Source organism: Chrysochloris asiatica, unplaced genomic scaffold (genome assembly GCF_000296735.1).
Source record: "Chrysochloris asiatica unplaced genomic scaffold, ChrAsi1.0 scaffold00082, whole genome shotgun sequence".
NCBI classification, from domain to species: domain Eukaryota; kingdom Metazoa; phylum Chordata; class Mammalia; order Afrosoricida; family Chrysochloridae; genus Chrysochloris; species Chrysochloris asiatica.
Genome location: NW_006408600.1, coordinates 7763252 through 7788376, shown reverse-complemented (window position 1 = coordinate 7788376; position 25125 = coordinate 7763252). Strand labels below are relative to the sequence as shown.

The window sequence follows — 25125 nt, the reverse complement described above, 5'->3', positions numbered from 1 at the left end:
AGATGACTATACACATGGACCTCACCAGATGGAATACATAGAAATTAAATTGACTATGTCTGCGGAAAAAGAAGATGGAAAAGCTCTATATCATCAGTAAAAACAAGGCCATGGGCAGCCTGTGGAACAGACCATCAATTCCTCATGTGCAAATTCAAACTGAAGCTGAAGAAAATGAAAACAAGTCCACGAGAGCCAAAATATGACCTTGAATATATATATCCCACCTGAATTTAGAGATCATCTGTAGAACAGATTTGATACATTAAACACTAAAGACCGAAGACTAGAAGAGTTGTGGGATAACATCAAGAACATCATACATGAAAAAAGCAAAGTCATTGAGAAGACAAGAAAGAAGGAAGAGGTCAAAATGGATGTCAGAAGAGACACTGAAACTTGCTCAACAGTGTAGAAATGCTAAAACAAAGGGAAGAAATGAGGAGGTCCAAGAGCTGAACAGAAAATTTCAAAGATCATCTCTAGAAGATAAAGCCAAATATTACAACAAAATATGCAAAGATCTGGAATCAGAAAAGCAAAAAGGAAGAACATGGTCAGCATTTCTCAAGCTGGGGGAACTGAAGAAAAATTCAAGCCTCAACTTTTGTTATGGAAAGATTCTCTGGGCAAATTATTGAATGATGCAGAAAGCATCAAAAGAAGCTGGAAGGAATACAGAGTCACTGTACCAAAAGGACATGGTTAATGTTCAGCCGTTTCAAGAGGTAGCATATGATTAAGAGCCAATGATACTAAAGGAAGAAGTCCAAGGTGCGTTGAAGGAATTCACAAAGAACAAGACACCAGGAATTGATGGAATCAAAATTGAAATCTTTCAAGAAAGTGAGGCGGCACAGGAGGCACTCACTCATCTCTGCCAAGAAATTTGGAAGACAACTATCTGGCCGACTGATTGGAAAAGATCCATATTTGTGTCCATTCCAAAGAGAGGTGACCCAACGAAATGCGGAAATCATCAGACAATCTCTTTGATATCCCATGTGAGTAAAGTTTTGCTAAAGGTAATACAGAAATGGCTACAAGCATACATTGACATAGAACTTCCAGAGGTTCAAGCCAGATTCAGAATAGGCTATGAAACAACGGATATCATTGCTGATGTGAGATGGATCTTGGCGGAAAGCAGAGAATATCAATAAGATGTTTACTTGTGCTTTATTGACTACGCAAAGGCTTTTGATTGTGTGGATAATGACAAGCTATGGACAACATTGCGAAGTATGAGTATTCCAGAACACTTAATTGTGCTCATGCGGAATCTGTAACTGGCCCAAGAAGCAGTTGTTAAAACAGAATAGTGGAACACTGAATGGTTTAAAATTAAAAAATGGTGTGTGACAGGTTGTATTCTTTTCCCATACTTATTCAACCTGTATGCTGAGAAAATAATGTGAGAAGCCGGGTTATATGAAGAAAAACGTGGCATCAGGATTGGAAGAAGACTCATTAACAACCTGCGACATGCAGATGATACAACGTTGCTTGCTGAAAGTGAAGAGGACTTAAAACATTTACTGATGAAGATCAAAGAGCATAGCCTTCAGTATGGATTACATCGCAATGTAAACAAACAAAAATCCTCACCACTGAACAAATAAACAACATTCTTATCAATGGAGAAAAGATTGAAGTTGTCAAGGACTTCATTCTTCTCCAATTCACAGCGTGGAAGTAGCAGTAAAGAAATCCAACGACGTATGAATTAGGCAAATCTGCTGCACAAGAGCTTTGTAAAGTGTTGAAGAGCAAAGATGTCAGCTTGAGGGCTAAGATGCTCCTGACTTAAGCCATGGTATTTTTCAATAACCTCACATGCATGCAAAAGCTGGACAGTGATTAAGGAAGACTGTAGAAGAATTGATGCTTTTGAGTTATGGTGTTGGAGAATATTTAAAGTGCCATGGGCTGCCAAAAGAACCAATTTTTGGAAGAAGTGCAGCCAGAACGCTTCTTGGATGCCAAGATAGCCAAACTTTGTCTCTCATACTTCGGACATATTGTCAGGAGGGACCAGTCACTGGAGAAGGATATCATGTTTGATAAGTTGGAGAGTTAGAGAAAAAGTGGAAGTCCCCCAACGAGATGGACTGGCCTAGTGGCAGCATCAGTGGACTCAAGCGTGGCAACAGGAGTGAGGTTGGTCAGGATTGGGCAGTTTTGTTCTGCTGTGCATAAGGTCGCTATGGGTCGGTACCGACTGGAAAGCACCCAACAACAAACAACAACAATACTTATTAACTGAAAAGAGCCCTGGTGTGGGTAAGTAGTAGACTGCTAACCATAAGATTGGTGGTTCAGGCCTAACAAGAGCTCCTATAAAGGCTCACTGTTAGATGGAATAGACTCCATGGTAGTTTGTAACAACACCTCTGCCACAGCCCTGAAAACCAGGCTATTCTGTCTCATTATTACTTTGATTTGGCTGTCCATTATGGTAACCTCTTGCACCTTATCTTTGTTCATTAAGAGCTGCTGCTTACCACCAGAGGCTCCTGTCTGCCGTACTGAGGTTAAGTGTTGACACAATCCTCTATTATTACATCACTTTTAATTTTGAGACTTAACCTACTACTGGTGAGGATGAGTTCTCTAATGTCTGTCACGTTACTCTCTAATTGAGGAAGGAGAATGCAGTTCTGGATCCTCTAGTACCTATAAGTCCAAATAGTCTTTACCTTTGTGCAGATACTTGGACATCTTGTGTAATATTGTATGTGAACCATTTGGCTGAAAACTAGGATCCTAATAAATTATGGTGGTGGTTATGTGCCATGGAGTTGGTTCTGACTCATAGCAACCCTGAATAGGGTTTCTGAACCTGTAAATCTTTATGGGTTGTAAATCTTTTTCCTGAGGAGTGGCTGGTAGATTCTAACTGCTGTTCTGGAGGACTGCAGTCCAACTTGTAACCCCCTATGTTACCAGAGCTCCTTAACTTCTATTTTAAATGAACTATATTTAATTCGTAAGCCTCAGAAACCCTGTTCGGGTCACTATGGGTCGGAACCGACTTGATGGCACTTAACAACAACAATAACAACATATTTATATATTGAAAAGTTTGAGTATTTCTTCATATTTTCTCAAAATAACAAAAAAATAAAAAACTCAATAACCCGACTTTTCGAATTAGAATCAACCCTCACGATTTGCTAATTGCTTAAATAGCTTCAACAAATTACTTTTTAATTGTGCTGAGCCTCAGTTTCCCCAGTTTTAAAATAGGGATAATAAATGACTAGCTTGGGTGATAATAGGAATATTACAAACTGAATTCAAGAAAACAGTCTGAATATGTTACAAAATAAATAAAATCACTATTTGTAGTTATTATTTATACCAAGTTATATATAGTCATGAAAAAGTGAAAGACTTGACTTTAAACTATGCTGCATTTGAAAAAAATAAAAGCAGTAGTTTAAATAATGTTTTACCATAGTTTTCTACTAAACCCCTCCCCCAGTTGTCCACAGATTTTCTGGTAATCTGTGCATAGTCAGGTAGTACAGTGAAAAGAAAATATTAATAGTATTAACAGCTGTTAGCAAATAGCTACAGGTTTCATACAAAGCAAATGCCTTAATGAGCCTAGTTACCCCCAGAGGTTAAAAAATTAAGAAGTAAAAAAAAAAAATCGGCAGCCTAGTGTGAGAATTCCAGTGAAGGTATTCGAGTTTGAAAACATTCCTGTCCTATCACTGACTCATTCTGTTACCTTAAATGCTTTCCTCCGGATTTTTGTGTCCTATTTTGTAATCTCTGAACCAAGATTTTGTTATTATTGCAGATGTCAAAATAGTCTGAGGAAAATTTAGAAGTAATTGTTTAAGCAAAAACAAAAACATGTTCTTAAACAGCTAGGAAGATACATGAGACTCTTCAGCAAAATTCTTTATTTTATGGTTTAGAAGACCTTGGCTGAGAGTAAAAAGGAACAACTGCAAATTGGTAACACACTGTAGGTTAGAAATTCTTTTTCTACCGTGCTTCAGTTCTGTTCATGTCTTGCACATATTCCTGTGATTTGGTCATAATGACAAGTGAATAGATACTGTTATAAAGCCTCTCAACATTTCAGATCACAACATATAAAGCCAAAAACAGAAAGTAAAATGTTTTAATGACTAAATGCTAATCAAAATAGAAACAGATAATTAAACGGAAACATTTTTCTAAAGCAATGTTGTTTATCTGTTACTTCTCTGTTCCTTCAATGTTGTGGTATCAGTGTTTTAGCAAGATTTTGGTTAAACTGGGATTTAAAAAAAATCTCTTCTAAAATATGTTTAAAAACATAATCCATGTAACGTGTATTCACAAAACTGCAAATATTCCCCTGAATAGTATTTTGTTGTTGATGAGTGTCATCGAGTCGGTTCTGACTCATAATGACCCTGTATAGGGTTTACAAGGAGTGGCTGGTGAGCTTGAGCTGCCGACTTTGCAATTCAAACCGACCTTGCATGCAGTAGCCAGCATTAACCTGCGGTGTCACACCAGGACTCCGAATGGTATCTTACTGCCTTATAATATCAGAATTTTATGCAGGCCATTTTGGTAGAAAATTCTCTAAACTAAGTTGCTCTGTGTTTTCTTAACCTAAAGGCCTTACTTTAGTAGCTTCTTGATGACTTTGATTCCATCATTTCATGATGTTTTGATGTTATTTGATTTTATGCTCACTTTTTGGATTTTTCCTATTGGTTAGTGGTCATCTCTTTCTTCTGTTGCTTTAACGTTCCCTTTCTCACTGGCCTTGCTCCAAGGAATCCAGGAAAACAGACAACTAGGCTGATAAATATTGGATGACTTAATCTATAAGACGCCAAGTCAGGACTTTAGAAATAAACAAATAGGCTTTAATAGAAGGATTTAAGTATGAGGTTACTGACAGAACAAGTTCTAGATAAAATGACCAAACTTAAACACTATGATGAGATATTGATAAAAGATAAACATATTAATCCCACTTGATAAGCATAGAAATTTCACACCCTCCTTGGTAATATTTGAAAATCTAAATAAAGTAAAAGTTGTGGTTAAAATTCTGTTTTGTTGTAAAACTAGTCCACCCTTCCCCTTTCACCGTTCTGAATACTATTCAGTCTTTTGAAATTAAGCTGCGAATACAGATCAGTTTCATTTACTCATTACTCAAGGTCTAAACACAGTACAGATGTTTCTTTGGAAATAAAGCAATGACGTAGATATCTATCAATTAGAAATCATGTTCTCACAGTACTGACACAATATTGTGAAAACTTGGCTCTGAAGGATATTTTTTTCTTTAGTCAGTCATCTGAATGCAAAATTTCTCTTAGCAGAAATTGATACAAGCTTCCTTAGGGATGTTTTATACTATTTTATACTTATTATACTACTAGTTTGCCACCAACAAGTATTTTAGGTCTAATATTAAAGAAATGGCAAAGTGTTTGTAAAGTATCTAGATGCCTTGCAGACAACAGTGAGCAAAATAGAATTTAAAAAACACACAACACGTGTTATATTAAGTTCAAGTTCATTAGCTTATACTTAAGAATCAGTAATCATTGGGGAAAACATTAGAATTATAAAAATAATTAATTTTTTTCCCTAGAGGAAACACAGTGAATAATGAAACTTTAGGAACGTGTGGAATAACTTAGTGTTGTGTACATTAAGGCAGTGCGGTGGCTCCATACAATAAGCACTGAACTGCAACCTACAATGTCTAAGGTTCTAGCCTGCCAGCCACTGCACTGGAGAAAGATGAGGCTTTCTGCTCCCACGAAGATTTAAAGCCTTGAAAGCCCTATAGAGGGTTACAGTGAGTCACTTACCAACAACAACCTGTACATTAAACTTGTCATGTGTATTTTGATAAAATTAATTCATGGAAGAAGAAGGACACTTTACATTCATTTGAAGGTAATTTTAGAGCAAGGTGAGAGGCTTGGTTTATAACAACATCATCAGCTCAAATTCGTAAATGACTGGATATTAAATCATAATTATTCCAAGTGGTCCTCTTTGCTGTCTCTGCTATGACACATGTTTCCCTTCGTGTATATTGTTGTTGGGATGTCTCAGTGACTTGGGCTGACCTTTTACGTACCATTTGAGATATTAAAGATGCATCTGGGTAGGCTAGATAGTCTCTCTTTCCTATAGAAGAGATGCAGACGTCTTCAAGGTGGTCATTTAGACTTGAGTGACACGTACATGTTTGATTTACTTCAGAATTTTTTCTTGAATTTTATCAGAACAGTAGTGTGTGCTTGATTGTTGTTGAAACAAAACTAATTGAACATAAACTTTTGTTTTTTAAGTTATTATCCCTTAATAATCTGTACTTCTTTGCAGACAATACGTATGTGTCGAGTTCAGACAATGATGAAGATGTGTTAGTTACTACTGAGCCAATTCCAGTAATATTTCATCGAATAGCAACAGGTAACTGGAATTGAAATATTTTCTCTTTTAGGTGACTTAAAAAAAAAAGAAGTAGTTTTTATTTTGCTTTAACAGCTATGGTGGATATTTACCTTTAGCATCTATAAATTTGGATTTCCATACAACTTTTCTATTTAAAATATGTCAGTTTATGTTTTTCAAGTGTTTTTGAATGTATAAGTTTACTTTTCAAGTGTACAAGTACTATGTTGTCATTTGCTGTTGTGAAAATATGTTTGTGCATGGTGACAAACTGCTAGGTAAAATAAATCATTAAAAAGCACGTTTAGGGCAAAGTAGTTATTGTAAAGTGTGTAATGAGAGCTGACAGAATCTTCAGCTTGACTGCAATATCTTAGACAAGCACTGTTTTTATATGGAAGTTCATTAGTATTTGATAAATAGCTTATTTTTTAAATTGTAACTTTCTTTCAGAATTAAGAAAAACAAATGACATTAACTGTTGCTTATCCATAAAATCAAAATTACAGAAGGAAAATGGGGAGGTAGGTAAATGACATTTTATATATTTTCAATTTACTGTGTATTTTATAGTTAATGCCACCATTCTTACTCAGATTTAAATTGCATATGGTAGAAGAAATGAAGTACAAACTTCTGGATTAGGGTTTTTAGTTTTTTCATGTGATAAAGGGGTTGCTATTGTTAAGTGCAATTGAGTTGGGGCTGACTATACAACCACGTATATAGCGTATTAGCGTATTTAAGGATGGCTGGTGGGTTTGAACTGCCGATCTTGATGTTAGCAGTCCAGTGCATGTCCTATATGGCACAGCAGACCTCTTGGTAAGAGGAGTGGCCCAAAATTAACCCTGAGAAGGACTTTTTCTTTAAAATCGTAGTAAAAGAATGTTTGGTTTAAATCTAAATTAAATGAATGAAAAAAAAACTTACTCTATTCTTTCATCAAATAATGTAGTTGACTGAGGAACACTTAAGTCACTTGTACATTACTGTACAAATTTTGACTGGCCCCTTAATAGGTCATTTCTAAAACATTATCTTTTAGTCAAAGTAGCATATAGATTCAGTGTATCTTATTACTATTGATCAGTCTTAAAAAAAGAACAATCTTATACTACACACCCTATCCCCCTTACAAAAATTTTACTTGAAACTATAAATGAATGCGAGGATATTAAATAAACAAAATGATTGTGTATTTTCCCCAACACTTCTTTGTGTTCAAAACTATGCACTTCCCTTTCTGTGTCTATTCTGTTCTTCCTCTTTTTACCTACATGCATTGAGGATCACTGATATAGTCAAGCTGTTGCTAAAACCAAAAAGTGGTAACGTTTTTACAAATTCCAATATCCTTTTCTAGCTTTTTGTTTTTCTAAGAGCTTGCAATTCAGTGTAGAACTTTAGGGATGATTACAAAGCATTGGAGGATTGGATCCTTCTGTGCAAAGGAAGCTCCTTTTCTCCTCACTGTTATTAGTAGAGCTAGGGATGTGAGTACCACCAGTAGTTTAATTAATGACTAGTGATTTCAGATGAATTTTATTGTTTCCACTTTAGACACATAACAGATGTGATTCAGTTCATTGGAAATGGAAACTTAAAGCGTATTTGAACATAATTTTGAAATCTGAAATACAAAACGTATTTCCTATAAACTGAAATGGTTCTCTTCATAATATGATTCCCATTTCTCTTTACAATTTAATTTATATATTATTGGATTCAGAGTGTCTTTTCTTTCATTCCATTGTGTAGAGTTGCCTTGGAAGTGAGCAGTCTGGGATAAGTAATGCTGAGGAGCTTTTAAGTAAAGATTCAATCAGCATGAACTGGACAAATGTTTTATGAGGATAAAAACAAAGGCATAGTTGGTTATATTTACTTTTTCAATATACATCAAATATTAAATTGCACACCTCACTCAAAGGTCAGAGAAACAGAACTTTTAAAAGTGATCTATGTAGAGCTGAATGTGCCCACAAAAGTTTACATCCTACTACTTTTTTAGATTGTATTGCATCAAAATTGTTTTTATATAAAATCTGCAGAATATGTGACTATTAAAGCCATTTACTACTTTCTTGATAAAGAGGCTGGCTTCTTTGGTCATTCATATTGGCTTTTCATTCTATTATTTTTAGGACTCAAGACAGAATAGTACAGTGGAAGAAGATTCTGAAGGTGATAATGATTCTGAAGAATTTTATTATGGAGGACAGGTAAGTACAGATAACCTAATACTAGGAAGGTTAGTAGTAGTCTAATATGTCCTAATGAATGTCTGTGCCTTGGAGTTAGGAGACCTATGTGTTAGTCATGGCTTGTTAATAAGTAGAAAATGCATATAATTTACCTGTTTCTCATTTTCAACATATTTTCCAAAATTGTAATTCTTTTGTTTGTTATGATCATTCATTACATTGAAGTTGACCTAGTTCATTATCAAAATCTATTATGCTTTTAAATTTTACATTATTATACTTTTAGTTATATATCTTAAATATATATATCTTAAGTATATGAGAGAGAGAGAGAGAGTGTGTGTCCTGGTGTAGCACTGTGGGCTAACGCACTGTACTACCGCAAAGTCGTTTGAGCCACAAATTCAGTGGTTCAAGCTCACCAAACGCTCCTTGGAAATCCTATACAGGGTCGCTATGGGTCAGAAACGACTCAACAGCACTTAAAAACAACTATATATATATATATATATATATATATATATATATATATATGTGTGTGTGTGTTTCTGTATATATATTGTTGTTAAGTGACTGTATAAGGTTTCCACAGAGTGGTTGGTGGGTTTGAACACTAACATTGTGATTAGCTGTCCATTGTCCGGTACCTATCCTACAGTGCCACACCAGGACACTCTCTTTCTTTGTATATATAAGTAGGATATATATGGTGGTGGTGGGAGTGGTGTGCCGTGGATTCGGTTCCGACTCATAAGTCCTGGATACCAGACAGCTAATCACAATATAATATATTGTATATATTATATTGTTGTTGAGTGCTGTTGACTTGTTTCCAACTCATAGAGACCCTGTATAGGGTTTCAGAGGAGCAACTGGTGAATTTGAACTTCCCACCTTGCAGTTTAAATTGACAGCACCAAACCAAGACTCACTCTCTATGTGTGTGTATACAATATACATATATATGTATATACAAATATACATATATTTATAATGTATATACATAAATGTATATGCATACATGCGTAGAAAGATGAAGCTTTCTGCTCCCACAAGGATTTGCAGCCTCAGAAACCCTATACAGGATTGCTATGAACAGGAACCAATTCAGTGACACTTACCACAACAACAACATAGCACATACAAAGGGGCATCAGAAAGTTCGTGGAAAAATTCCATTTTTTTTTTTTTTTTAAATTCCATTTTCCACAAATATTTTGAAAACCCTCATATGTAAGTGGAGTCCCAGTGTGGTGCGATGGGTCATTTGAACTACAAGGTCGGCGGTTCAAGCTCACCAACGACTCCTCAGAAACCCTATACAAGGTCACTATGGGTCAGAACTGACTACACAGCACTTAACAATAACAATATATGTAATTTTTTTCTCTCAAGGCATACCTTTTTAGCAATAGAACTTTGTTTCCAGTGAAATTATTTTTCAACAGTATGACACTTTAACATTTATAAAAAAGAATTCTTCCAAATTTTTTTTCTGAGGGAATTTTATAATTCTATGTCTCATCTGTTTACACAGTTAATCTTACTCATGAAAAATAATTGATTTCTTTAATCTAGATATTCAGTCCAGAAGTTTATCAGATTTCCTGCCAGACATTTATTTTCCATTTTTTTGGACATCTTCATTTATGCAGGGTCTCTAAGGGTTGGAACCGACTCGAAAGCGAAGGCACTTAACAAAAACAAACACAGTGAATTATCATAGTTTCCTATGGATCTAAAAATTAGTGAATATACTGCTGAGTTACTTTTTTAAAAAAAATAATCTGACAAAAGGTATCCATAACAAAGCTCACAGTGTGATCTTTTCAAGAGTATGTTTGTGTTTCTTTTTTTTTTTTAAGCCTTTTCTAAACCATCCCTTTTCATCAGGTAAACTATGATGGAGAACTGCACAAGCATCCTCAGTTAGAAGCTGATTTGTCAGCGGTGAGAGAGATATATGGGCCACATGCAGTTTCTCTCAGGTAAATAAATTCCTTTGATGAATAAAATTGGTTCTTTGGAGGTTTTGTCATTGGAATTTTGTATCAGAGTGATTTTCTTGGACTTAACGTATCTGTGCTCCAGAGAGATTCTATTTTGTTTCTACTTATGGTAAATAGAATACTTATGGATATTTATTCCCAGAAAAATGGAATAAAAATATATGGATTTTTTTTGCACAGACTTTTTGATGCATCTGTGTTTTCGTATGTATTTGTACTTGAGATTTAAGATGCTCTTGATTACTTTAAAGAGATTAGTTATTTGGAGACTTAGTTTAATGAACAATTGGTCTTAAATAGTTTCATAATTATTTCCAGCAATAAGTGAATTCATGCACGCTATTTTTGGTGGGCCCATGCTGTTACCATAAATCAAGGCCACATCTGTGTGAATAATAAAAGTAAATAATATATAACCTCTGGCACTGAGGGTTAAGGCATTGGACTGCAAAGTCCATTTGAACTGCAAGGTCGATGGTTCAAGCTCAGTACAGTAGCCAGTCCTTGGAAACCCTTTACAGGGTTGCTGTAAGTCGTAACCCACTCAACAGTACTTAACAACAGCAACATCATCCAAATCACATGCTGATACATGATCTGAACCTTAAAGAAAAGAAGAAATCATTCTGCAGCTTGTCATTGAGCAATAGTGTGTCATATTCTGCAGTTGTTTTTGTTGTTGTTAGGTATCATCCAGTTGGTTGTGACTTATAGTGACCCTATGTACAACTGGTCCTGCACCATGCTAATAGTTTTTGCTGTGTTTGATTGAGTTCATTGTGGGAGCCACTGTGTGAGTCCATATTATTGAGGGTCTTTCTCTTTTTCACTGATCCTCCACATTATGATATCTGATGTTCTTCTCCAGGGGCGTATTACTCGATGATAAGAGTTCAAGAAGTGTACAATTACTGTTTACCATTCCAAAGATTGCACCATCCTCACTTACCTCTCTTTAACATCAGAAAAACAACATTTGCTTTTCTCACACTAGTTTCTAGAACTAAATTAGGTTGGTTCAGATTCCTATTTAAATTTTCTGAATGGCTTTTTACCTATAGTGTAGTTTCCAAGTGATTGTGTAATCCCAGAGTCCTCTAACATACTCACCTCAGTCTTCCTTGCCATTCTCTTATCCACCAAAATTGAAATTGTCATGTTCCCCTAATACACCATTTCCCTCTTGACTTGGCTTTGTGATTTGCACAAGTTGCTTTTTTTGTCAAGAAATGCTTCTGTCATTCCAGACTCATTCCAAGGATCCGCTTTTCTGTGGGATTTGAATCTCCAGTACATATTGTATTACAAAAATAATTCTTAGGTCTTGTTACAATGACTGTATTACTCCTTCTCTAGCTTGTAAAATACTTTGCTTTCAGCAAGCAAGGTTGTATCGTCTGCATATAGCAGGTTGTTAATGAGTCTTCCTCCAATATTGATGCCACTTTCTTCTTAATATGATATAGATTCTCAGATTCCTTGCTCAGCATAAAGACTGAATCAGTACAGTAGAAGAATACAACCCTGGCACAGATATTTCCTAATTTTAAACGATTCAGTGTATTTACAAAACAAGGGGACACTGAATGGTATAAAAATTTTTGCCAGAGATAATTTAAAAATGGCTCCAACAGTACATTGACGAGGAACTTCCTTCCAATGGTTCCAGCCTGAATCAGACAAAGACATAGAAAGAGGGATATCATTGCTGATGCCAAATGAATCTTGACTAACTTCAGAGAATACCAAAAAGATGTTTATCTGTGATTTATTGACTATGCAAAGCTTAAGATTGTGTGGATCATGACAAGCTATGGACAACATTGTGGAGAAAAGAGTATTTTGGAACACTTGTTTTCATGAAGAACCTATAAATATACCAATAAATTATTAATTATAGCTGTGCTATACTTTTAATTTTAAAGTATTTGCTTGCCCTCTTAAAAATCTGAAATGAAGTAATGCCAACATCTTCTTGCATGGATGTTACTAATGAAAACAATCAAGGACCCACGGCCTGTATTTCATGTTTATCACAAGCTGTGCTAATCACTGAAATACAAGAATGATTAAAAAGAAAAGCAGAAATAAAACAAGCTGCCTCAGCATTCAAAGAATTCACAACCTGGACCAATATATAAGATCATGATAAATGAAGGAATTATTGAAGTTATCGAAGACTTCATTTACACGTATCAGCCTTTAACACTCATGGAAACAGTAGTCAGGAAGTCAATCGTCATATTGCATTAGGCAAATCTATTGCCCAAGACCTCTTTAAAGTGTTGAAGAGCAAAGATAACCAGTTTGAGAAATAAGGTCTGCCTGACCTAAGCCATAGTATTTTCAGTAACCTCATATGCATATGAATGTTGCACAGTGAATAAGGAAGACCATAGAAGAATTGATGCATTTGAGTTATGGTGTTAGAGGAGATTATTAAAAGTACCATGGATTTACAAAAGAACAAACCAATCTGTGTTGGGAGAAATACAATCAGAATGCTCCTTAGAAGCCAGGATGGCCAGACTTCATCTCTCATTGTACGGACATATTATTAGGTCGGACCAGTCCCTGCTATAGGACATCATGCTTGGTAAAGTGGAGGATGAACGAAGAAGAAGACCCACAGTGAGATGGATTGGCACAGTGACAACAACAGTGGAATTGAGTTTAGCAACAATGGGGAGATTGGCCCAGGAGTAGGCATAGATTCGGTCTGTTGTACATAAGGTCTCTGAGTCAGTACTAACTCAATTGTACCTAGTAATAGCAATAAATAATAAGTGAACAAACAAGTCTGGGGTATGACTAATAAACTATAATACAATGCATATATTTGCAAATAAGTTATTTTAACACATATTGGTTGCTTTTGTGGATAAAATGTTCTGATTCTTTTCCATGCTCTGAGACCCCAATCTTACTACCATGCATGCAAGATTTTTTTTCCCCCAGGATTGTTAAGTACCTGTGATTAACTGGCGTGGCACTGTGCGTTAATGTACTAGACTGCAAAGCCGTTTAAACTGCAAGGTTTGCAGTTCAAGCTCACCAGCTTCTCCTTGGAAACCCTATACAGGGTCTCTATAGGTCAGAATCGACTCGATGGCACTTAACAACAACAACAACAGATTATCTGTGCTAGTATCTTTTTATCCATTAATTAAATTATTCATAATTTTCTGCTTTTGCAATTTAAAAAAAATTGGACTTTTTCCTCAATTTAATCAAAAGTAATGGATAGTTTTAATTTTTCCTTGCCTATTCCCTTGTAAAAGTTGATTCTGTTTGAATGCAAACCACATTACTGCATTTTCTTTAGCTGTAGAGGATGTTTTCAGAATTAAAAGCACCCTAAGGCCTCATGTCATAAAGGTGAATCACAGTAGGACTACTTTGATTTACTTAAAATAAATAAGAATGAATTTAATGTTTAGTGTCAAATACTGAGGCAGCAGCATATAGGAGAAGCCACACAGTGTTAGAATCATCTTCCTTGCAAAGTTCTAAATCTATTGAAAACAGACTGATCTAATTAACTGTTCTCTCACTTAATTGAGACTTATAAAAACTTAATGGAGTTTGAAGAGCAAAAGTACCTCAGTATACACAATGGGCTATTTGATGTCATTTTTTTAAAGCATGGCATCTAATGAGAAAGGCACCTAACCATATCTAAGTTCTCTGTAAGAGATGGGAATGACTGAGATTGCCTAGATTGAGGCAAAATCACCCCCAATTAGGGTGGAAAAGGGTATAGGAAAGTGTTAGATTTATTATTAAAACGTTTGAATAGTTAATGACTGTCCCTGGCCTACTAGCAACTGTGAATATTATACTTCTATTGCACCATCTTATATGTGCTTTCTCTTCTTATCTGGTTCAAATTTTGTAATTCTTCTCATCCCTATTGTCCTTCAGAGAAGTTTTTGGAGTGTGTCTATAATTGTATTTTAATTGAGAAAACAACATAAACATCCCTTTCTCTCAGAGAGGGTCTTTTCCATACGTTGATTCTCAAACAAGTGAAATTCACTTGTACAAGAGTACAAATGAAAGGCTCCCTTCAGCCACCAGCACCTAATTGTATTTTTCAGAGGCACCCATCCAAAGGTACCTTTAGAGAAACTTATAACTACCTTATGCTCAGTCTTGCAAATGTTTTAATCTGTTAAGCTTTTTTCTTAACTACTGAATTTGTGTGTTTCTTGGCCGTTCACAAACATTTATCCCACAGTGAGCAAAAAACACACCGAGTAGGCATGCAGAGATTGACTTGAAGCTACTCTGCTTCAGATGACTTGAAATAGTATGTTTCTTCACAAAATATATTTCTTCTCAAACAATAATTTGGTAAAAGCAGAAATAACTAAATATCATAAAGGCTTATTTCCCAAGAGCTTGTTTTGAAGTTTACTTGTATGTGTATCTGTATACATATAATTTGTTTCTGTCAGTCTGTCATACTGTGGCTGCTTGCATGTTTCTGGAAGCTATGCCACTGGTATTTTGAATGCTGGCAGGTTCACCCATGGTGGACAGGTTTCAACTGAACTTCCAGACTAGGAAGAAGAAAAACAGACTACTTCTGAATGTTTAGCCATGGAAAACCTTATGAATAGCAGTGGAACACTTTCAGATAGCATCAGAATATTGAATATTGAAACATGTTGACTAGCACTAGAATATTGTCAGACATTAAGCTGGAAAAGGAGTCCCTAAGGTTGTAAAGTACTCAAAATACAACTGGGGAAGAGCTGCCTCTTCAAAGTAGAGTTGACTATGACGATGTCTAGTACCATCACCCCTGGTATTTTCAGTAGTCTCAACTGCAAGTGAAAGTTGGGCAGTGAATAAGGAAGACTGTAGAAAACCTGATGCATTTGTGTCATCGTGTTGGGGAAGAATATTAAATGTACCATGGATTACCAAGAGCACAAATGAAGTACAGCCAGAATGTTCCTTAGAAGCCAAGATGACCAGACTTCATCTCTCATACTTTTATCAGGCGGGACCAGTCTCTGAAGAAGGACATCATGCTTTGTAAAGTGGACGGTTAACGAAAATGACAGAGACCCCCCCCAATGGATTGGGACAGTGGCAGTGGCATTGGCAATGGGCTCAAGTGTAACAGGATTGTGGGAACCTGCAGTGTTTCATTCTGCTGTGCATAAGGTCGTTGAGTCAGAACCAACTTGATGGCACCTAATAACACGATTTGTTTGAGAGTTTGTGAGAGAAATGTAGATATTGAAAATATTTGATTATTATAGCCAGCACAGTTATTGTTAATTTTTTTCAGATTGTATTTTTAAATATCACAGTAGCATAATGAATATAGTCTAGCTATATGGAGACTCTTGTTGTGGTGCTGTAGGATCAGCACTGGACTTTGTACCACATAAACCCACCAGCTACTCCTTGGAAACTATACAGGGCTGCTAAGAATGGGAATTGACTTGATAGCACTTAACAACATTGACATTCAGAGAGAGGAGGACCAATATTGATAACTTAACATATGATATTGTTTATTCATGAGATTGTTATTGCTATCATTGCATTAAAAAATTAAAAAGAAAAAAAAAATTCAAGTACATAGTGCCCTTAAAAATACAAGTTCAATGAAATAAAATTCCTTACATATAGTGTTTTAACTGATAAGTATATATCACAGACCTCTTGCCATTTCTATATTCTTCACATTCACATTTCAATAACATAAAATAAATCATCATGTTGTCTAATCATTACCAGTATCACTTTGCTGACAGATGCATCTTTCTCCTGTAGAGTGGCTAGTGTATTTGAACTGCTGACCTTTAGGTTAGGAGCTGAGCACTTAACTATTGTGCCACCAGAACCTCTTCTTTCCTAATAAGTGTAGCTCAGTCTACACTTACCTATTCTAGATATTTTCTACCATTGGAATCTGCATTTGTCCTTTTGTAACTGATTTATGTCACTTAGCATGGTGTTTTTTCAAGGTTCCCACATACATTCTTCAGTAAAGTAGGTCCTATGTAAAGTGTTAAAGGGTAGTCAGGTAGGAGCATTTCTCAAGGAGTTTTTTGAAAACTCAGTTCCAAAGAGAACAACCGCATCAGATCACTTCCTTGCGTGCTGTTTCCTTCAACTTACAAAAGTATTCAAGTTCAATTTGTTTAGGTCTTTTCACAGTGAATAAATGTAGGCAGAGCAAGAAATTATTATAGCATTGAGGGCACAATCAGATATCTAGCTTCATAATTCAACTTGCATTCATATTTCAGGCATTCAACTTGATTTTGCATTTGCTATTCATGAGATTGTGGCCCAGTGAAAGTTATTCAGATACAGAAGCAATCCTGATGACTGAGTCATTGTATCAGGGGCAAACTGTAATCATTCATTGTAATCTCTCAGCAGGAAACATGAAATTACTGGCATTGTATAAAAAGGGTACCACAGCAAAGGAAATGGGTTTGCATATACCCAGTGTTGTTTGTGAATTCTTTGAAGTGTAGCATAAAAACAAAATGTAAAAAGTGACTATTTTCAGATCTCTACTTACAGAATCTAGTTAGTTGCAAACCTTTAAGACCTACCTACTTAAAATTCTGTGCTCTCAGTGCCCCAGGAGAGCCTTTGTTGCCCTTTATTTCGTTTTTTTAATATATATATAAATCGAAACTGGGAGTGTTGGAAACGGAAGGCAGAGACTATTCCTAACCAAAAACACAACAACAACAATAAAAACTAAGAAACCAGTGGAAATACTTCTCTTGAAGTATTTATGGAGAAAACAACTGTGAATAGATTCTTTCTGGAGGATTTTATCTTTAATCTCTTTCTCTTTGCTTTGAAAAGGATCAAGTCTTGCCATTGTAAATAATACCAAACAGTAGTTATCTTCCACTAATCAATTGAAAACAGAGAAACAAATGCCTGGTGATGAGGAAGTGGAAAGTGGGCCCTAGCATAACCTGGCTTTGTTGTTGTTGTTAAGTACCTGTGGGGTCGGCTCTGACTCATAGTGACCCTGCACAGGGTTTCCGAGGCTGTAAATCTTTACGGGAGCAGAACACCTCATCTTTCTTCCACGGACCTGCTGGTAGTTTCAAACTGCTGACCTTGAGGTTGGCAGCCCGACTCGTATCCACTACGCTACCAGAGCTCCTTGCTAGTGTGATTATAAATTGGCACACTTTTAAAGCAGATTAAAGGAGCTCTGGTAGCGTACTGGTTACAAGTTAGGCTGCTGATCTTAAATTCAACAGTTCAAAGCTACCAGTCGTTCTGAAGGAGAAAGATGAGGCTTACTGTTCTCATAAAGAATTATAGCCTGAGAAAACCTATGAGTGAGTCAGAACCGACTCCGCAACATATAACCACCATCACCACCATCCGAAAGCTTACCTATATTCATAGTATTTGACCCAGACTATAAAGTCTTCTATTAGAAGATAAGTGCACATAGATTTTTATTCAGAAGATTAATCAATATCTATAATGTAAAAAAAATGTAAAGTGATCCAATTATTTTATTATTGTAGAAGGCAATATGTATAACACCTCCCCACTAAAAACCACTGCCTTCAAGTTGATTCAGACTCATAGAAACCATATGGAGGGTTTCCAAGACTGTGTATATTTACAAGAGCAGATAACTTCATCTTTCTTTCACAGAACGGCTGGTGAGTTTGAGTCCCCAACCTTGCAGGTAGCAGTTCAATGCTTATGACAGCACCTCCAGGACTCTAATGTGTACAGTACAATGTTTGCGAAATCAGTATGTTTTACCATATGACTTAGTGATACCACTTGCACTAGTGAAACAATCTTCCATGCCCATGCTAAATATTCCCCACCATAAACAGAGACGCAGTGCTTCCTAAACAGTGGCTACACTTTTTCCCTCCCGCACAACGCTGGCAACCACTGATAAAGTTAGGTCTCTATGTATGTATTTGCCTTAAGACCCAGCTTATGCCTCGGTTCGTCATTATTTTCTGTCAGTTTCAGCTTCTGCTATGTCATGCTCATAAGACTGCTTTTGAACATCATTAATAATCTCTCCTCTTCATTAGATTTAGTGGCTCTCTCTTTTGACATACATTAATAGACATTTGACCTTTTGTATTTATGAATTACACACTTTTTGTGCTTGGCAGGCCATAGGAGCCTGTTTTTTAACAGCATGGGAGCTAGGAATAGTTCTTTTTTGTTGTTTTTCTTCAAAGGGTTGTGAAAAACAACAACAAAGAGAGAAGTATATATAACAGAGACTGTATATGGCCTGAAAACCCTAAAATATGTATTGTCTTGTCCTTTTACAGAAAAGCTCACTGATCCCTGAACTAAAGTAATAGAAGAACTGGTTCATTTGCCTGGTTTTTATTCTTGCCATACATTATGTATAATATCATATCTAAATTTGTGTGTTGTTTTATCTTTACTGAACTGCATAGATATTTTGACATTTCAGAATTTTTTAAAAAAGTTAATTTCTATGTGAACATTTTTCCTCCTTTTCTTCTTTGTATAACTTCTATCATAAAAGAATAAACAGTACAATTCATAAATGATGAAAATATACTTAGCATTTTGGTACATTTTTAAGGGGATACTAGAGAAAGCACTGAAGCTAAGTTATACTGTAGCATGCTGTCTTTGTCATTGCCATCAAAAAGCAAAAGATCTCATGGATTATATTATTTATCACATTATACAAAATCATTTAATCATTAAGATTTCTTCTGTGAACCTTACTGAAGTGCCGTGATATTTTCACTATTATTAGTATTAAATATGCAGTCCACAGAAATACTTATTAAGTACTTACTCTGTGCTGTGATAAAGGAGATAAAAAATGGAGTTGTCAAGAATTTAATTTGATTGGATCCACAATCAATGCCCATGGAAACTGTAGTCAAGAAATCAGATGATGTATTGTGTTGGGCAAATTTGCTGCAAAAGATATCTTGAAAATGTTAAAAAGAAAAGATGCTACTCTTTAAGGACTAAGGTGCACCTGATTCAAATGTTGTTATTTTCAATGGCCTCAAAATGCTTGTGAAAGCTGAACAATGAAAAAGGAAGACCAAAGAAAGATTGAATGTCTTTGAACTATGGTGTTGGTGAAGAATACTGAATATTCTATGGACTACTTGAAGAAAAGACCCAATCTATCTTGGAAGAAGTATAGCCGAGTACTCCGTTGATGTGAGGATGACTAGACTGTGAACCAAACTATAACGTAAACAACTCCTGAATTTAGGAGATAGACAACCAGAATGCAAGTGAAGACAGTGATACATCAACTGTCTTACTTTAGACTCATTATCAGGAAAGACTGATTGCTAGAAAAGGACATCATGATTGGTAAAGTTACAGTGTCAGCAAAAAACAGGAAACCCTCAATAAGATGGTTTGACGAGATAGTCAACACACATGGACTGAAACATCAATCATGATGAAAATATCATAAGATTGGACAACATTTCATAAGGTCGTCGTGAGTTGAAGCAACTGGAGGGCATCTAGCAACAACGGTAAATTTATGTGCATAAATAATAAAGAGGTTTCTGTATGATATAGATAGGTCACAGTGCAACCAGGTTGTTAGTTCATGTCCACAGTCAGTTCTGAGATATCTGTGAAAATCAGGATGAGAATTAAATTAAATTAAAATTAAATTTTAATTTAAAATATCCAGGTACATATATACTTTTAAGAAAAATTAAACATTAATGTTAGTCTTTGTTTTCAGGGAATATGGAGCCATTGATGATGTAGATATTGATCTGCATATTGATGTTAGCTTTCTTGATGTAAGTATCTATTTTTGTAATGATTGATATATTTAAATTACATTGATTTTTATTCTCAGAAAAAAATTAATTATTCATTCTCTTTTATATTTTGACTTTTGTTAAAGTGGCTTAGGAAGAAGTGCCATGACTTACTGAAGAAACAAAAATGCATGTTTTTTTGTTTGGTTTTTTTTTTTTTTTTGGCCTTGATTCTTTTAATATATTCTGAAATTGATAGGTTCCTATATCTTATACTTCATTACACCTAGTCTTCACTTATTCACTGAATCATTATCTGACATTTTTCATTTACAAGAATGGCAAAAAATCTACTATCCAACTGTTTTGTGAATTAACGATGTATGTCTGGGTATGGAAAATGCTGAGTTAGTTGCAAGGCGAGAATCGCTGTAATGGCTCAGGCTATGTGTTAACTTGGCTGGGCCATGATACATAACTTGGTTTGGCAGTTATGTAATAATGTAATTTTTGCAGTTCTGTAATGATACAGTAAAATGATCCATTTTGTGATCTAATGCAGTTTACATAGCACCACTTTCTACATGGCTATCGGAACTTAACAGGAGGAATGGATGCATATATTAAGTTCTCAATTTTAATTTTTATATGTAATGAAAAAGAGTAATTCAACATTTTTTCAAAACTTGGTTTTGAGATAATACATAGGCCTTCAGGATGTATGCATTTCTTTCTTCTCCCTAACTATTTAAAGTTCTAATTTCATTTTGAAAAAAAAAATTTAAAACTCTACTAAAAGGTAACTGAATCATCTTTTAAATATATTTGTGCAGGAGGAGATTGCTGTGGCTTGGGAAGTCATTCGAACAGAACCTATCATTGTCCGACTGCACTGTTCACTTACCCAGTATTTAAATGGCCCAGGTTAGTTCCCACCCCTGCCCTCATGATTTCTTTACATATAAATTGATTGGTCACTATAGAGTAAGTAAATTTGGTGATTCTGAGTCTGTGTGCAACTATGTTGATAATGGTATGTAAATGTTCTTGCGTCCTAAGAAAGGTGGTTTATTGCCAATAGAACTTATGGTAACAGATTCTGAGACTTAACTTTTAAAGTTTATTTACCTCACCTTTGATTAAGGATGAATTTTGCCTCCCTAAATGCAACATAATTGGTGTGGCACTGTGGGCTAATGCGTCAGATTGTAAAGTTGTTTGAACTTCAAGGTCAGTGGTTCAAGCTCACCTCCTGCTCCTTGGAAACCCTATACAGGGTCGCTATGGGTCAGAATCAACTCAACGGCACTTAACGACAACAAATGCAACATATGTCTGTTTTTGCAAATGGAAATCCTAATAGTATTTTTGTTTTCCATTCCTTAAGGGATGATTTTATTGTTAAGTGTCATTGAGTCAGTTCTGAGTCATAATGACACTGTATAGGGTTTCCATGGAGTAGCTGCTGGTTTTGAATCACCAATCTTGTGGCTAGCAGTCCAATGCTTATAACTACTTGCAACAAAGGACCCTATTACAGGTTTTACCGTATTCCTCCAAGCCACGGGGAGCCACACCAATTTACACATACACACCTATGCCTACTCATATTATTCCAATTATCTACTTTTGAATGACAAATAGCCTCCACATTTATTTGAGATAATTTGTTATTAGCGCTTATTGTTTATTGGGCAGCTTTTTCTTGGAGTTTCCCACAATTTGCAGATTAGATGTTGACTGGAGACCCTATAATGGAAGTTAACGATGACTAGCAGTTGATGCACCTGTTAGTTGGAACTCAGCTGGAACTGTTAACTGGCATGCTTGTCTCCACTTGGCTTCTTCATTTGTTTGAGATTTCTAGCAGCATTGTAGCAGGGGGCCAAAAGTAACTATTCTAGGAGACAGAAGTAGAAGCTACACAGAAAATGACATTACAATGCTTCCACTTAGCAAAAAGAGCTAATCCAGTTACGTGATGGAAAAGTAGATAGAACCTATCCAAGTTATGGGATTTATAATCTGCTAAATATACTTTACTATGAAGATTTTTCTAGAGGCAGTTCAAGGATTGTACACCTACTACTATTTGTTTTCATGTAAAAATAGTGTTTGTCCTTTCAGTTTTATGAAACAAAAGAACACTTTCATTCTGAAAATGTTTTAAAATGAATTCCACCTATTTTCTATTGTAGTATAACGCATGTTTTCTGCACTTCGGGCTGCAAACCTTAAGGTTAGCAGTTCGAAACGACTAGCTTTTTTGCGGGAAAAAGATGAGGCGTTCTGCTCCCGTAAAGATTTACAGCCTTGGAAACTTTGTACAGGGTCTCTATGAGTCAGAACCGACTCCAGGGTACTCCTGGAAGCAACTTTCCTGGGTACATTTTCTGTGTCATCAGCTCCTTCATCTGAAGATCTGTTAGTGGGTGGTCGGTAGTTTGCCTTCTTATCTTTCATTTAATGGGGAGTTTTACGTTTCCAGTGTCTTTGGTTTCATCTGCACTATTTGCAGCAAAAATCACTATGGGTTTCTTAACATGAATTTGATGTTATTCAATTTGTTTTTTGTTTTTTTTCACTTAATGCATGCTTATGTTAGGATTGTTCAAGAATATTAACTCATTTTTGGGTGTCAGGCCCAGAAGGGAAAACCCTTCTGAGTACATAGGTGCCAAGAGATTGAAAAGATGACCAGAACTTATTCTGAGATGCATTCGTTTATTACAGAAAAGAGATGGTTTACTGGTAAGGGAATTTACCCTCAAAGGGCAAAACACAGCTATGTCCAGTGGTGGCTGGCTGGATCATGAAGTTTCACCGTGTAAGGAGCAGAGGCTAGGGTCTTGTTATATCATGGGGTATTCACAAGTGTAAGGACAGTTAAGGGGAACAAGGAGAGCCAAAAGTGCTGGGTTGTCTGTCCCCTCTTAGAGAACAAAGACTTTTGTAGTTGGAGTAGGAGGCTGTCATTTCCTTCCGAGATATCAGGGGGAAGGGATTGGAGTTTATGTGACCTTGGCATGGTCATTTGGGGTGTTCAGTTTGTGTACCTACCATCATTCTATTACTTTACTTAAGACAATCTCCATTGCATTCTTAGAGAAAAATTGGTGGAAAACTATACTTTGAAATAGGAATGTGTAATACTTGACAAGCACCGGAGACTACATTACAAAAAGGAAGATAACAACTTGTTTTTCTCGAAGAAAAATTGTATTTTACTCAAATTTGAGTTTAGGATTTGGATTATTGTCAAAAAAAAAAAAAAAGTTAAGAAAATAAATTATTGAAGGTTGTTTTGTAATATCTTTGAAGATATCAGGATTTATAGCAGAATGAACTTGCAAAAGATGTATGACTTATCCAAAGTTTAAACTGACCTAGCTAGCAAGAATTTGTTTTTCAAAAAACATTTATTCTCCTAGGTTTTAGAAATGTATGAATAACACTGATTTGAACTACAATGTTTATCTAGGGCTAACATTAGTTATCTATGAGTGGATAGGAGTGATAAGAATTGGAGAAATGCAACTCTTTATTCACTTTGAAATTAAAGATAAGAGTCACTGTATGATTCAGAAGAAAAATATAGTTTAAATAAAAAGAACTGACATAGCTTTAAATGAGTCTTATGAAAATATGTCTTTTCTAGAATTCTGGAAATACAAGTTCAGTTTCTAGTCACAAGGACAGGATACTTTTAGTTTAAAATGGCAAACAATTAACATTACTTTAAATTTTTTTTGTCTTCTGACCACCTTCTCAATGTTCAGAGTGTTAGTATAATTTCCACAGTTTTGAGCAGGCCTTCTCCAATTATGTGAGATGACAAAAAACTGAGCAGTTTCGCTTTCATTGTTCCCTTGTCCCAAAAAAGAATCCTATGGGGAATTTGATTATATTTTAGGTTAACTTGTAAATTTAAGAACAGGCATCATTGCAATATTTACTCGCACTGTAAAGGATCATATATGTATTCGCTGTTTCTAGTTTTATATATCAATATAGTTTTTCTGTATTTTGTGTTTCTTACTTTGTTTTTTGCCTCATTCGCTAATTTTAACTTAGTTTATTTTTGATAACTTTGACTGTCATTATCAAAGGGACTTTGATAGTTGAATTTATTTTTTAACTATTAAAATAAATGTTTAAAAACTTTGGTTTTAATAGTTTTCAATTTATAGAAAAATGGCAACAGTAGTAGAGAGTTCTCATACCCACCATACATATTTTCCCTAATTGTATTCTTACATTAACAATTTGAGATATGCAGATGAAACAACCTTGCTTGCTGAAAGTGAAGAGGACATAAAATATTTATTGATGAAAATCAAAGAGCACAACCTTTGGTGTGGATTGCACTTCATTGTAAAGCAGACAAAAAACCTCACAACTGGACCAATAAACAACATTCTTATCAACAGAGAAAAGTTTGAAGTTGTCAAGCACATCATTTTTCTTGGATCAACTATCAACACTCACGGAAGCAGCAGTCAAGAAATCAAACAATATATTGCATTAGGCAAATCTGTTGCATAAGACCTTTTTAAAGTGCTGAAGAGCAAAGATGTCAGCTTGAAGACTAAAGTGCGCCTGACCCAAGCTATGGTATTTTCAATAACCTCATATGTATGCGAAAGCTGGACAGTGAATAAGGAAGACTGTAGAAGAATTGATGTTTTTGAG

At 35.4% G+C, this 25125-nt stretch overlaps 1 protein-coding gene across 1 annotated transcript in view; it reads left to right on the top strand.

The window, feature by feature from the left end:
- The window catches only part of PARP8 (poly (ADP-ribose) polymerase family, member 8), a 279531-nt gene that overhangs the window by 169192 nt on the left and 85214 nt on the right, over positions 1-25125 (top strand). The window contains exons 4-10 of the mRNA XM_006865763.1: positions 6370-6459; positions 6895-6965; positions 8589-8666; positions 10542-10636; positions 20412-20472; positions 21267-21357; positions 22228-22324. Of these exons, the coding sequence (XP_006865825.1) occupies positions 6370-6459; positions 6895-6965; positions 8589-8666; positions 10542-10636; positions 20412-20472; positions 21267-21357; positions 22228-22324 (583 nt within the window). The remainder of the gene's footprint in view (positions 1-6369; positions 6460-6894; positions 6966-8588; positions 8667-10541; positions 10637-20411; positions 20473-21266; positions 21358-22227; positions 22325-25125) is intronic.